At 37.8% G+C, this 14565-nt stretch overlaps 1 protein-coding gene across 3 annotated transcripts in view; it reads right to left on the bottom strand.

The window, feature by feature from the left end:
- Stambpl1 (STAM binding protein like 1) overlaps nucleotides 1-14565 on the bottom strand; it is a 44551-nt gene that overhangs the window by 17108 nt on the left and 12878 nt on the right. For all 3 annotated transcript variants that reach the window (XM_070021141.1, XM_070021142.1, XM_070021143.1), the window contains one exon: nucleotides 4748-4837. In XM_070021141.1, coding sequence (XP_069877242.1) covers nucleotides 4748-4777 — 30 coding nt within the window. In that variant the 5' untranslated portion in view covers nucleotides 4778-4837. The remainder of the gene's footprint in view (nucleotides 1-4747; nucleotides 4838-14565) is intronic.

The raw sequence follows: 14565 nt of genomic DNA, 5'->3' as shown, positions 1-14565 counted from the left end.
AAAAAACTCCACCAAAAAGTACTAAACATCTTCAGGCATAAAAAAAAAACCCAACTCCATTTCTTAAATGCAAAAATCTCTTAGACCTCAACATAATAGTAATTTCATGAATTAGTCCTTGACTGAGAAAAGTGATAACAAATTACTAAGCAAAGTCACTCATGTTAATTGCTACATTTGAATTTTATTAATAAGGAATATCCAGGCACATTTGGAAATGTATGGAGTGCCTGTCTGTATGTTTGTCTTGGTCTCACATTTGGCAATGGATACAGAAAAATATATAATCAGGGATTATTCATTATTGAATAAAAAGCCAGTGCTTTTGAAAGGTAAAAAATGCAGGCAATATTTTTCTAATAAAAGCTTAATAGCAAATATTTTATAGTCTCTGTTTCAATTGAATTCAGCTTTCCTGAGATGAAAACTACCACCAACAATAGAGAAACAAATGAACCTGGGTTCTGTTCAGTCCTATAAATTTAGCTCTAAGGTAAGAGCTTATTTTTTCCTGCCTAGCTTATATCTATGTGTCTCAACGTGTGGTCCAAGTACCAGCAGTATCTGTAATTCCTGGAACTTCCTTAAAAGTTCAAGTTTGTAACTATCTATATGTCAGATCTATAGACTCAGGATTTCTGGAGGTGGGAAGGGATATCTGATGACTTAAATATTTTTCTCAAAGGAATTTGTACATTCTCTGGTATTAGACAACCCAACTCTCATCTCTTTCTGAAAGAATGGAGTTAGCCCAGAAGAAATATAGCTTCCTGAGCTTTCCTTAGTCAAGTAAGTTAAAGTTCTAAGTCCAACTACAGTGTGTAAAGAGCACTTGACAATGTTTTGTAGAAAGCTCTGAAAGAAATCAAGTTAGACCAAGTTTTACTCCAGCCATGAATTACTATACTGACTTCAGGGGCAAGCCACAGTAGATTAGTTATCTGGAGATTTTCCAATGCCATCTTATCTACTTTGCTGGCTACTTTATAGCATATAGAACTCTACAGGTCTGAAATGACTTTTGCTCTTAAAGGTATAATACACAACCAACCAGAGAGCCATAAACTCGTTACCCAAGGTTCCACGAAGAGGCATAGCCAATTAAGCCCTCATGCTCCTTATGCTTGATATTGTTGCTATTGACCTGTCTTGTAGTCATGTGGACCTGACATCCATCCTTCCTGTTTCTCTTTCTCAAAGATGCTTCCTAGGTCCAGGCTTCCTCTCCATAATAAAGACTGAGAGATGGCCTCAAGATGACCCTCCTGTGAGTGAGTGAATGAGCCTGGTCCATTTAGAGCAGAAACAACATGAAGACCTGGTCCCCTACAGTCTCCAAAGGAAAGAAGTTTTTGTTCTAAGTCACCAGAAATAATGGGAATATTGGATTTTCAACTTACTTTTTTATTTTTAAAATTTTTATTGTATAAATGCTGTACAGAGGGGTTACAGTTACATGAATAAGGCAATGAGTACAATACTTTTAGATCATTGTTACCCCCTTCCCTTCCTTGTTATTGTCCCTCCCCCACTCCCATACTCCTCCCTACAGCCCTATCCCTGCCCCCACCCCCCCCCCAGCTCAAAGTTGTAAAGTTCGTTTCCAATATACTGTACTGTGGGTATTCTTTTTGCAGTGGATCATCCTGTGTCCTTGTTTTGCATTTTGTTATTCCCCTTCTCCTCCCCAAGTTAGACATATGTATATACAAGATGCAGGGTACGAAAATCAAGTACAGTGACAACAGGGGATATACCATAGGGGAAAGAACATACAAAGGAAACAACAACAAAAATAAAATAAAATCACAGGGTAAATTTTAAAAAATAACAATTAAGACAGACCTCTTGTGTCCATATCTTGGGGTTCATTTCACTTAGCATCATATTATATGGTCATATATACATGGCTTTTGAGATTTTCAGCTCATCTGATAAGATTATCCTATATGTATACTAATTATTGCAAATAAGGGAAACCATGAGACCTAAATTTCTTTGGGACTTGGTTACTTCACTTAATAGGATTTCTTATTTTTATCTGCTCCCTGTTGGTCAGAGTTCTGAAGGTAGAGAGATATGCCTGGCGCAACTCCAAAGCTCAGGCCCTTCTTGAATGAGAACACATTTCCTTCATTTAATCTGTACCAAAATACTATTGGACAAGAGGAATTCATTCTAGTGTCCTAAATACAGGAGGAAAACTAAAATTTTATATACTCTATTATGTATTTCAAAATACAACTAGAAAGAATCTATATTATCCAATAAATATAAATAATATTTTAGGAAGCAGAACTGCCAGTTATAATGATTTCATTACCACACACTATATATACATATTGAATTATACTACACTCTCTCTCTATATATATAACAACAACAATAATAAAAGGTCACTCTTGCTTTGATCCATACCATGTTGTGCTGTTCTTTTATTCTCTGAACAGCTTTCTAATTTCAGAGAAGCTGTTGGCAGCTTCCTCACACCAGAGACAGGAATAGGAACGTGTGAACTTGGAGCCTCAACCTCAAGAATTCACAGCCATTTTTAGCTGAGATATTTCCAACACTACAGCAACTCATACACTTTCCCCTAATCACACTCATCTGTAAAAAACCAACATCACTAAATGACAATAATGTTATTCAGCCAAAGATAGTAGCCTCAATGATATAAAATAATGACTGAAAGAAAAAAAACCTATGAAATTCAGAGTATTTGCTAAAGAGGACTTCCAGCCTTCCTTGTGTTTATAAGAATAATTTGTCTTTATCTTTAATCTTGTCTTTACAACTATATAGTCCACACTGAATCATATAAGTGTTTCCAACCCTTATGAATTCCTTGGGGGTTTAAAGTAAATCATCAATGCATCTCCTTAGAATGTAGCATCTTCCTAAAATAGAGTTAATACTCCCTAAGTGTATTAAATAAGTGAGAAGTGCGACTACAAGTAAAGGCGATGCACATGTTCCTAAGCACAAACATGAAAAGGAGACACACACACACACACACACACACACACACACACACACACACACACAAAATGTATATGAAAGAAGAGAGAAAAAAAGATGAGAGTATAATTAAATAATCAAGTAAAATGGGAAATTACTTAAAGTTTCTATCAATCTATATCTCATTTGCATGTAAACTTCTTACATGAAGACACATTTTCTACATGAAAAAGCCTTATAGTGTTCATTTTTGCAGTGGCAAGCGCAATAATATTTTCATTATTCCTACACAATGTTCTGGTTTAAAAAAAACACAAGATACCACCAAGATGACTGGTTGATTACTCTGCAGATATTGGATTAAAATTGCAATCTCCCAGTGGAATGACAACATAAGGTCAGAACTTGAAAGGGTTTTTGCATGTCCTTATTTCTCAAACATCCTGAGGGCAACTGAGTTCTGTGAAAAACTTTCTTACTCAAAGGAGCACATGAGATTACAACCTTTTTCAGTGCAAGAGCCAAGACTTCTATGTCTTTGTATACATAGGGTATTTAGTATACCACTCTTCCCAGAACTATGTGTTGCCCCCACAGTTCTCCTCAAAAGAATGACAACTTCCATTCAAAGCCACATGAGAGGCTGGGAACATGACCAATATTATCTTTGATTGTCATAAGGCGCAAAGGCTACAGGGTTGCATAAAGTACCCATCTATAAGGCGCAAAGGCTACAGGGTTGCATAAAGTACCCATCTATATTTACATTCAGAGACTAATCTGGGACAGAAAATAAACCATGTGACCCAATGTACTTGTTCTTTCCTCTTTCGTAAACTGTTCTTCTAGGATGTGGCAAGAGGAAAAGTGTACACTGACAAAGAGTAAGGGGCAGGGGTAATTAAAAGAACATGAGCTTCAAGTGTATACATGCTCACATGAGAATCCCAAAGCAACATTTAGCTGCTAAATAGACAATGGTCTCCATTTTTACATGAGGTAAGCCTCCAGTTTTAATCCATAGAGCAACTGACAATACGTTATGTTGAAAAACAAACTTTACAACTTTGCCCTCTGGGGAGCGCCAGTAGAGGGCCAGGAATGGGGAGATTGGAAGGGATGGGAAGAGGAACCAAAGGAGGAGGCAACAATGCTTGATAAGAAATGCACTCATTACCTTGCTTATGTAATTGTAACCCTCTGTATGGTATTTTCACAATAAAAAAAAAAGAGAAACAGAAACAAAGAGGCTTACTATCTGCTATACTACCTGCTATAATATCGACTCTGAAATTGTCTCTAGTGTTTTTCCAATAGATTATACCCATAGAATCAAGCCAGACAAATGAAAAGCTCACACTACAGTGGCAGAAAAATTATTTTTAGATCTCTGGACAATAGCTTTATTAGTCACTTCCTCAAAGGAGAAGGCCATACAAATAGATTTTCAAAAACATCTGCAGGGGCTGGGAAGGTGGCTCAGTGGTAGAGCGCTTGCCTTGCATGCCTGAGGCCCTGGGTTCGATTCCTCAGCACCACATAAGCAAAAAGAAAAAAGCTGGAAGTGGCACTGTGGCTCAAGTGGTAGAGTGCTAGCCTTGAGCTGAAGAGCTGAAGGACAGTGCCCAGGCCCAGAGTTCAGGCCCCACGACTGAACCCCTCCCAAAAAAAGAAATCTGCAAATAAGTGCTAAACTTAACTAAATGTGACTCATTTCACATGTGGTCCATTTCTGTTCTTTCTGGGCTTTCCAACCATATGTAAAGCATCATTTGACACAACTCACCAGTGAATTCACAGTAAATGGCTGCTCCATGCTGTCTTGTCTGCAAAGGGAAGGAAGGTCTTCACTGCTTCTTCTAACCAATCACTTCATCTGTTTCAAATTCAAAATACAAAGCTAGGATTATTTGTTGGGCACTCAAGTCTTAAAATGCAAACCTCCCATCCAAGAGAAGACAAACACACTTTGAAATCACTTGTATAACCAGAGAGTTTAGAGTGTTTTTGGAAGACTTCTTTAAAATGTGTTACAGTTTCTTCAAGTTTACCTTTAAAAGTGGAATTAAAATTCAGTGAGCACCTGGTATTAAGATGCATTCACTTTTCTCAAAAGAAGGAGGAATATACTGGAAAAGAGCAAGAACTCTGGGGCCAGGAGCTACGCTGGGTTTATACAGCTTTAGAGCAGTGGTAGAATTAAATCTAGGATGACTCCATCATTCCTACCCTTAGAATCCTTGAATTTGGGAGATCCTTCTGCATGTGTTATGGACAAAACTTATTTTGTCTGCTGTCATTGACCATTGTTACTCCCATGTTTTCATCACACACCATGGCAAAGGTTAAACAAGTGCTTATAAGTGCTCCTCATCTAATGAGAGAAGACCTTAAAAATCAATTCCTCAACTCACTTTGAAGATGTACTGAATTCACAGAAAGGCCACGGGTCCCACAAAAAGGTAACGAATTCTGCCAATGACCACAAGAACTTTGAAAAGCTCTGAGCCTGAGCCTGAGATGGGTCCTAGACAACCCTTCCATTGCTGCTGTGTGAGACAATAAGCAGAGACAGTAAGCTACGCCCCGATGCCTCACCCAAAACACCAGGAGCTAATACATGTATGCTGTCGTAAGCAGATGAGTTAACAGAAATGTGTACAATGATAAAGAACCAATATGGTAAGTTGTATGTCTGTGGATAAGTTATATCATCTTTCTATGCATCTGCAAAATGGTGAAATAGCAGTGTACATGTCCTACAATTGTGAAAGGATTTAATAAGTTAGCTTACAAAGCCCTTAGCATAGTTTCTAGAACATAGTGGATATTTGCAAATGTTACCGGTATTAGGATCTGTTTCACAGTTGAGGAGGTTGGGGCTCAAAGGTGTTAAGTGGATGCACACAAGTTCAGTATTTGCTCAATAAGTGTTAGTTCCCTCCTTCTTATGCTAGTGTAAGTGAAGCTCTGCACCACCATCTCTCCAAACTCCTAAATGCATTTTATTTTTTTCCTTTATATGCTACTCCACTTTAGGTGAGTTTGGATATCTGTCTTCTACCTCAGTCCCTCAGTTCATAATAGGGACTGTTCCAATGTTTTAAGTCATAACATTCTGTGATATAAAAATCTCAACAGTAGATCAGTCAACCCATTCATGCTGTTTTTGGTTTGATTCCATGGCTGAGAAATCCTCTAAGTGAAGTCACTGCCTCCCATGTTCTGGCCTTTCCCTTCCTTTTCTCCAAGTTTCCCAATAGTTTTCTGAGGGATCTGAATGATAAATATTATTTTTATAATATTATCACTAAAACATTGTTGGCTTAAAAAAAACATTGATCCTTCACAATTGCATAGAGATTCCTAAGGGGGCATAACAATGAATAGAATGTATCCTAGTACACTTCACTTCTGTAAGTATCTATTTTAATTTTTAATATAGTAAATATATAAGTAGATATAATCTATATAAACAAAATGCTTTAGTGACTTTAAGAAATTTTTAAAGGGCAAGATCTAAGGCCAACCATGCAAATCGACAACATAAAAAACTCTACCATATGATGCTTGGTTGGTTTGATTAACCAGGAATAAAGTAAGCCATCAAAATCTAAAACAGGATTTGATGGTATAACTTGCCATTAAATTAAGTAAATGTCATTTCTGCTGATATAGTCTTACTAAAATAACTAGAAACTTTAAGCTGAGGATAAACTAAAAAACACTCTACCTTACCAAACCTAACATACTTGACACTTGTCAAATATAGCAGGCTGCTAAATATCCCATCATATGAGAAGCACTTGGCCTTGAATCCCGGGCCTGGCACTGTCACTTAGTTTTTTTCATACAAGACTAGTGCTCTGCCATTTGAGCCACAGCTCCACTTCCGGTTTTCTGGTGGTTAATTGGAGATGAGTCTCACAGACTTTCCTGTCTGGGCTGACTTTCAACACAATCCTCAGACCTCAGTCTTCTAAATAGCTAGGATTATTGGTGTGTGCTACTGGCACTCAGCTCATTACCTCTTTTTGATATAAATGCATACTTGTTAGCCAATGAAGAACTGCCTCCTACAAGCCACATTTTCTAGCCTTCTTGTTGAGTGAAGAGTGACCATGTCTCCAAGTTTGGGACCTATAAGGTGTGGACAGAAATGATGCAGTTCCAGTTAGGTTCCTGCTCTGGGCCTTATCTACTTACTTGTCCTCCATCCATCATCTGGGGTGGATCATGCGAATGAGCCAGGTAGAAACACAAAGGACAACAGAGCACTCTCGTTTGCTCACACTCAGATTTTACCAGAGAAAGAAATGTCTGTCTTGTTTCATTCTTACACAGTACGCAGCTGGATCTTGCATCCTGATAACAAGAAGGGTAAAAACGCTCATCCAGAAGAGCAGTGGGGAAGATGGTCATTCCGATAAAGATGTACGGATCCCACCTTCTTCTTTGCCTTCAGCCTCAGCATCCTATCTGGCCTGCCTCCACAGCTGGTCTGAAGGTAGTAGATATAACTCCTTCCTCCTTTCCACTGTTCATTTCACTTACTATTCTGCCTGATCTGTAAGGTTGTACTTCCCCATGTAGAAGTTTTAGACTCTTTCAGAATGAGTAGCACACAACCCCTCCGAAGAGTAGGTAGCTCTAAGCTATAGGCCCAAAGGCTACCTTTGGTTGCCATAAATGTTGAATGTGACTGTTGCAAGAAGCTTTCTAAAGTTATCAACACTTAAAATTTGCAAGATTTCCTATTTTTTAAAAAAAACCCTCAGATGTCTAGATTAAATAAAAAGCAATTAATGAAAAATTAAGTTGTATGTTGTGACTAATAATCCTAGCCACTCAGGAGGCTAAGATGTGAGATTCATGTAGTGAAATTAACCAGGGAGGGAAAGAATGTTAGACTCTTATCTCCAACTAACCACCCAAAAGCCAGAAGTGGAGTTATAGCTCAAACAGTTTCTACTGCCTTCAGCAAAATATCTAACCGACAGCACCTAGGCCCAGTACTGACCCCAAAACAAAACAGAACAGAATCTCTGATTTGGGCAAAGGGACATTACTCAGGCTCTGAATTAAAGCCCTGGTCTCCTTCCTCCCCCTCCCCCAATTAGAGGCTCTTCACTAGGACTAGAGCCCAGGACCTGGAATACTTTTTGCATCAGTGGATCAAGCAAACAGAATGTTAAGCCTCTGATGGGGAAATGGAAATCATTTTCATTTATGTTCTTTCCCAGCAGGAGGAAAGTCAAGCAATTTTTAAGTCCCATGATGATAAGCAAATAGTACTTTCAGAGTAGAAAAAATCCATGTACGCCGGGTGCCGGTGGCTCACACCTGTAATCCTAGCTACTCAGGAGGCTGAGATCTGAGGATCATGGTTCAAAGCCAGCCTGGGCAGGAAACTCCATGAGACTTTTATCTCCAATAAACTACTAGAAAACCGGAAGTGGTGCTGTGGCTCAAGTGGTAGAGCACTTGCCTTGAGCTGAAGAGCACCCAAGCCCAGAGTTCAAGCCCCACAATCGACAAAAAAAAATGGATCCATGTAACACTAACTGAGAAGAGGGGCTGGCATGAGGTCGGCAGAGCTGTCTGCTAATGCCTTTTGCCTCAAAGCACACATGGGGAAGACATGAGTTTAAGTGTTAAAGGAAACCACTGTGATTTGAAGAATCAGAAATACAGTGAGGCAGAAAGTGGAAAGCAGAGGACCACAATAGCTCAATAGCTGTGTACATACGACCATATAAAAGAATGCTAAGCGAAATGAACTCATGGAAACAAAGGTGTTTTTTTTGTTGTTTTCATTTTTTAATGTACTGTGTGAAGTTATTTCTTTTTTCCTTCATTTTTCCCCCTTTAGTTTATTCTCTATTGTCACTGTTTTTGATTTTGGTACCCTGTGTCTTGTATATACATGTATCTGATTTGGGGAAAGAAAAAGGAATAACAAAATGGTGAGACATAGGACAAAGGGTGAACCAATGCAACAGCAATACTCAATACTCACAAGATACCATATTGGAAATGAACTTTACAATTTGGGGGGAGGGGGTTGAGGGGAGGAAAAGTGGAAGAGAATGAGAGAGAGGGTAACAATGTTCAACAATGTTCAATAAATGTACTCATTACCTTACTTACATAACTGTAACCCCTCTGAACATCACCTTTACAATAAAATAAATTTTATAAAAAGAAAGTGGAAGGAAGATGGGAAGTACTCAATACAATACAAACATAAAATATAGCTACTTTTCTAAGAGAAGGTCCAATGTGCTCTGAAGTATACAATGCAAACACACATGCAGTCAAACAAGCTGGGTATGTAAGCCTGGCTCTCCCATCTATGTATTTACTGGTGATCTTTATTGAGCCCCTGGGATATTCACAATCTTACATCGTTTGTCTCATAGTGACATTAAACTCATCAGAAATATTCAACAGAAATGTCTGATGTAATCTCAGCTCTACCCCAAAGGAGCCCACAGTCTTCAGGCTTGACTGAGTACAGCCATAATATATTTAATCTCTGAGAACTTTAGGAAGTTTCTTTTGCTTTTGAGTGCCTACTTTCTCATTTTCATCCCTACCTCCTTTCCTGGTCTCCAAAGATGTAATCATCATATATAAAAGAAGTTTTACAGATGTGTAGAGAGCTAATCTGACCCACAGGATTTAGGAACTTGAGTGGCAGACCATGTATGTTCACAATAGCATATAAAAACCTACTACAAACCAGAGGTGCAACTGATAAGTAGTTTCTAGAATGATGTAAACACCACTGCCAAAAAAAAAAAAGCCAGAAGGGATATGGGGGAAATGGTTTCTTACAACTGACAACAGCATCCCCTTGGCTTTTGGATCCCAACTCAATGTCGATAAGTCTCAACTTCCCCAAGAGACAGGGGAGAAAGCTGTACGTGTTTGCCTTCTAAATAACTTCAGGAATGAACAAAAGAAAATATCTATCCTATCATGGCACGTACTTCAGGCTTATGTATAAGCCTCAGACATGTTATTGGACCCGTTGAGTTACATTCCCAATTTTATGAGTTTTCTTTCCAACTTTCATTTGCTTACTTGTTCTTCTTTTTAATCCTGCTGTGTGTCAAAGCTCAGAGCCCTGACCCACTTTCATTCATAAAACACTATTATTCAGAGTACAGAAAGGAGACAGAGCCAGACAATAGTGTCCATGGAGAGTTCACATTTAGAGTAGCGCTGTCTGTCCTCACCTTCACCTACATGTGTCCTTCCTCCAGGAGAGCCACAGTGACCTGTACAAGCAAGTTAGGCCTGCTGGCAAGTGAAAAAAGGCCAGTACACCTCATGAAGTCTCATTTGTAATTGACCAGACCAACAGCCTTTCTTTTCCCCGCTGGGTTAAAGTTTGCATTTGCCAGGAAGAACATAATGCAATGTACTTAGTTGGAGATGCATAAAGGAAATTGTTGTGACTTTGGCCGTGGGCTGCAATCACCTAATCTGATTTACATAAAGGTAATTAAAGAACAATTCCCATGCCTTAAATGACAGAGGCATAAAGAAGAATCTTTTTCTTATAGACTGGGACCATTTTAGGTGGGAAATAATCTAAGCTTACCTTTGCTGTGTATTTTTAAAGATTCTATTTAGACATGAAAACGATATTATTTTGATTTTTTCAAAATATTTATCTGTACTATCTACCAGTGCTATGACCCAGATGATAGTTTATTTATACAAAAATATTGGTAATTAAACACAATGTATACAACTAATTTGTCAGGGTTTTAAAGAAATCTTTAAGACAAAAAGTTCAACAATCTGTCTCCAAATAGTGTACTCTCCAAAGATCAGAAAACAAGTTTCTAAAGAAATAAAAACACTTGAACCAATGAAAATGAAAGGACAATATCAAAATTTGCAGGAGAAGTAGGAAACGTAATCAAAATAGCCTTTATTGCATATTTTTCTGTGCCTTTTAAGTACTTTATGTTCTTTTCTACTAATTCATATCCCTAAAGGTACATTCCAAAGGTAAACTTTGTGCAATAGAGTGGTTCAGATTTTATCAACTAGCAAGAATATGGTTGCTGTGAGAAAAAAAAGAATTAAGCTATTCCGGATACGTGCTTAAAATTCCTTTGAGGCAGACTCAAGCTACCCCTGGGGGTATTTTATACACTGTCTTACAAAACTTGTATCCTGTTTCCAGGATCTGAGCCTTTAAACAATGAGAGCTCAGACTGTGGGTCACATACACCTTTAGAAGAATACAACTTTCCCACTTAGAGGTGTAGATTGCCACAGCATCTTACTGAACTTCTTGTGCAGCTTACCTTCATCCATTAAAAGGGGACAACAATCCTTTACAGGAAAAACTCAAGCAAAGCTTAAAGGAGGTATACTAAAACAAACACACAAACAAACATTATAGCTCCCAGCTTGCAGGAGTAAAAGAAAAGAAAAGCTATCCTTACTCATAATAGGTGGTTACAGATATGAGGTTCATGTCCTCTTCTAAAAGCTAACTTGCCCTGTAGCTATCAACAATGGTACATATATAATCACTGGTTCTTTACAATTAGCGTTTGAGACATCAAGGTTTCTATTAAACATCCACTGACTTTCCTCACCTACACACACACACACACACACACACACACACACACACACACTAACTTCATCCTTGCCAGTAAGGACTAGTCCCCTTGGGAAAGTTCCTTTACTGGCAGTTGGCATTAAGCAAGTTAGCAAGTGATCCAGTCTTACAGAATGAGACCTGATGGTGAATCTTCAGATAAGATTCTGCAAGGCAGGTTTACCTCTAATACAGAGAGACAACCTGGAGAGAAGATAGGTTCATTCATCAGTGAGACTGTGTCTTCATGTAAGCCTACAACTACATCAGGTATCTTGCAATCCAAAAGGTTCAAGTCCAAGAAGCAGAGCCCAAAAGGAGACGCAGAATGGCTCCTTCCATATACTGGTGAGCTCCATATTGCCTAAAATGGTTTACTCAGAATTATTCCTAAATGCCCTTGTTTAAAGCTTTCTTGGATTCTGTAATACTCTAATTCTGTCTAATTGATGTAGAATTCTTAGCTATATGATAGTGAGGTATTTGAAGGAAATGATTCTAAGATATATTACTTCTTCATTGCTTCAAAATATAGATAGATAGATAGATAGATAGATAGATAGATCCTTTTCTTGACATTTCACTTCTATTTTACAATAACTTCCCATAGCAAAACTCATTCATTTCTAACTGGTTTTTTGCTGCCAGTAAGAATTCAATAAACCAGAGCTACCACAAATTCCATTTTGTAGATCTGAAAAGTAAAGCCTTAACAGGTAAGATGCTTGAGCAAATGATGGAGCAGGGATTGAAAAGTAGGTGCATGGGAGTCCAGAGCTCATAGTCCTAGTATCCAGCAATAAGTTATTGGATGAAGGGGTTCAGATCCTTGAGCCTTAGACAATATTTATAGCATTTATTGCAGAAATGAAGAATTCAGTTCAGTATTACAAGTAATATCATTCATAATCTTTTCCCTGCTAAAGAAATAGGAGACATTCATTCTTTTTACTTGTTTTCAAAGGCAAAATAACTCTCTTGTGTGTGTGTTTGTGTGTGTGTGTGTGTGTGTGTGTGTGTGTGTGTGTGTGTGTGTGTGTGTGTGTGTACTATACTGACCACCTGGTACAAGTAGTCAAAGAAATTCAAATGAATATTCTACCAAGACACAGTTTAATTAAACATATCTGTTGGGTTTTTAGATACATTCTAATCGTAGATTATTCAAAAGGCATTTCATATATTTATCAATGCTAGGGGTCTCATTTTTAATGTATTAATACGCATTATAAATTATTTGGTGAATTAATTTGGGGTATTATGGAAAACTTCATCTTTAAACACAGGTATTTTTTCCCTTGGGAATCTACATGGAATGTTAATTTTACTTTACTGCTGTTAAAATATTAACATTTCTTAGAACTTTTGTACTAAAAATTTAGCTACCCATAAGCCAACAGAATTGAATATGTATCTTAATATGCTTCTCTTTTTAATCTAATTTATTTTTAAGAAAATACTATCCAAAAAGATACTTAATCAAATGAAGTATAATAAAACACAAATACAATTTTTAAATGTCATCATTTTTCTGCCTGCCAGTTTCCTCAAACTTGGAGAGAAGGTCAGTCCATGGGCATGATTAATCATTTATTTAATTTTCATAAATTTCCTGGGGATAGTTCTTCAAGGAATGAATATAGTCCAATACTGCTATTCAAAAGCAAACAACTGGCACCTCCAAATACTTGTCCACGTCTTCTCCAAAGTTCTCTAACCACAAGAGTTGTCACTGCTTAATATGTTCTGCTTACATTAACATTTGGCTTTGTCACAGACAAAGTAGTAGGAGACAGTAGCCACACAGAGCTGTGTTCTATAACATTTTCTGGTAATATGCAATAAAACTCTTGAAGATCTCCTTTTACAAGCACATTGATTGGAGAGTAGCTATGTGCTATATCTGTTTGTTTACTTATCTCTGCTCTTTCTCTCTGTCTTCCCCTTCCCTGACATTCCCTTAAACTGTCCTAATGTTGCCTTTGAATGTGGTTCCTGGACCATCTGCACCACAGTTACTTGGTGAAGGAGGAGGACACCTGCAATGCTAGTTAGATTTTGAGATCTCAATGAATCAGAATGCCAGGAAGGGTACCACAGGAACCTTTTTTGTTTTTTTTTAAGTCAAGCAACCTGATATTTTCCTGCACACGGTGAGTTGAGCAGCTCATGCTCTACTTCATGTTGTTTTATCTTACACTGGCCCCAAAGCAACAGAGCCAGGAGACCATAGAATGAAACTTCTAGAACCATGAGCCAAAATCAACCTTTGCTTCTTACATCACAGAGACACAAAGTGGGCAAACATAATTCTTTTAAAAGTCTTCAAAATCACAGATCATAAAAATATTGAAATATCCATCAACAAGTAGGCTAAAGACTAAAAGGCTAAAGCCTTTTCTAAAAAGGAAATAAGAATGGCCAATAGACACATGAAGAAATGCTCATGGCTATAATCTAGAAATCTAATAACAACAGATGCTGGAGGGGATGTGGCCAAAAGGGAACCCTATTGCATTGTTGGTGGGAGTGTAAACTTGTTGAACCACTTTGGAAAGTAGTATGGAGGCTCCTCAAAAGACTCCACATAGAGCTCCCCTATGACCCAGCAATCCACTTTTGGACATTTACTCAAATGATCACAAGCAAGGCCATACTAAAGCTACCAGAATAACTATGTTTATTGCAGCATTATTTACCATAGCTAAGATATGGAACTAATCCAGGTGCCCCCTCAGTAGATGAATGGATCAAGAAAATGGGATATATATATATATATATATATATATATATATATATATATATATATATGAATTCTATGCCTCCATCAGAAAGAATGACACCACCCCATTACTTGGGAAATGGAAAGACTTGGAAAAAAATATATTAAGTGAAGTAAGCCAGGCCCAAAGGAACATAGGTCCCATGGTTTCCCTTCTTTGCAATGACTAGTATAAGTCTAGGACAAGCAG

The sequence above is a fragment of the Dipodomys merriami genome, unplaced genomic scaffold (assembly GCF_024711535.1).
Source record: "Dipodomys merriami isolate MVZ:Mamm:240054 unplaced genomic scaffold, mDipMer1.0.p SCAF_14, whole genome shotgun sequence".
NCBI classification, from domain to species: Eukaryota; Metazoa; Chordata; class Mammalia; order Rodentia; family Heteromyidae; genus Dipodomys; species Dipodomys merriami.
Note: the sequence above shows the minus strand (reverse complement) of the source record. Positions and strands in the feature narration are given on the sequence as shown.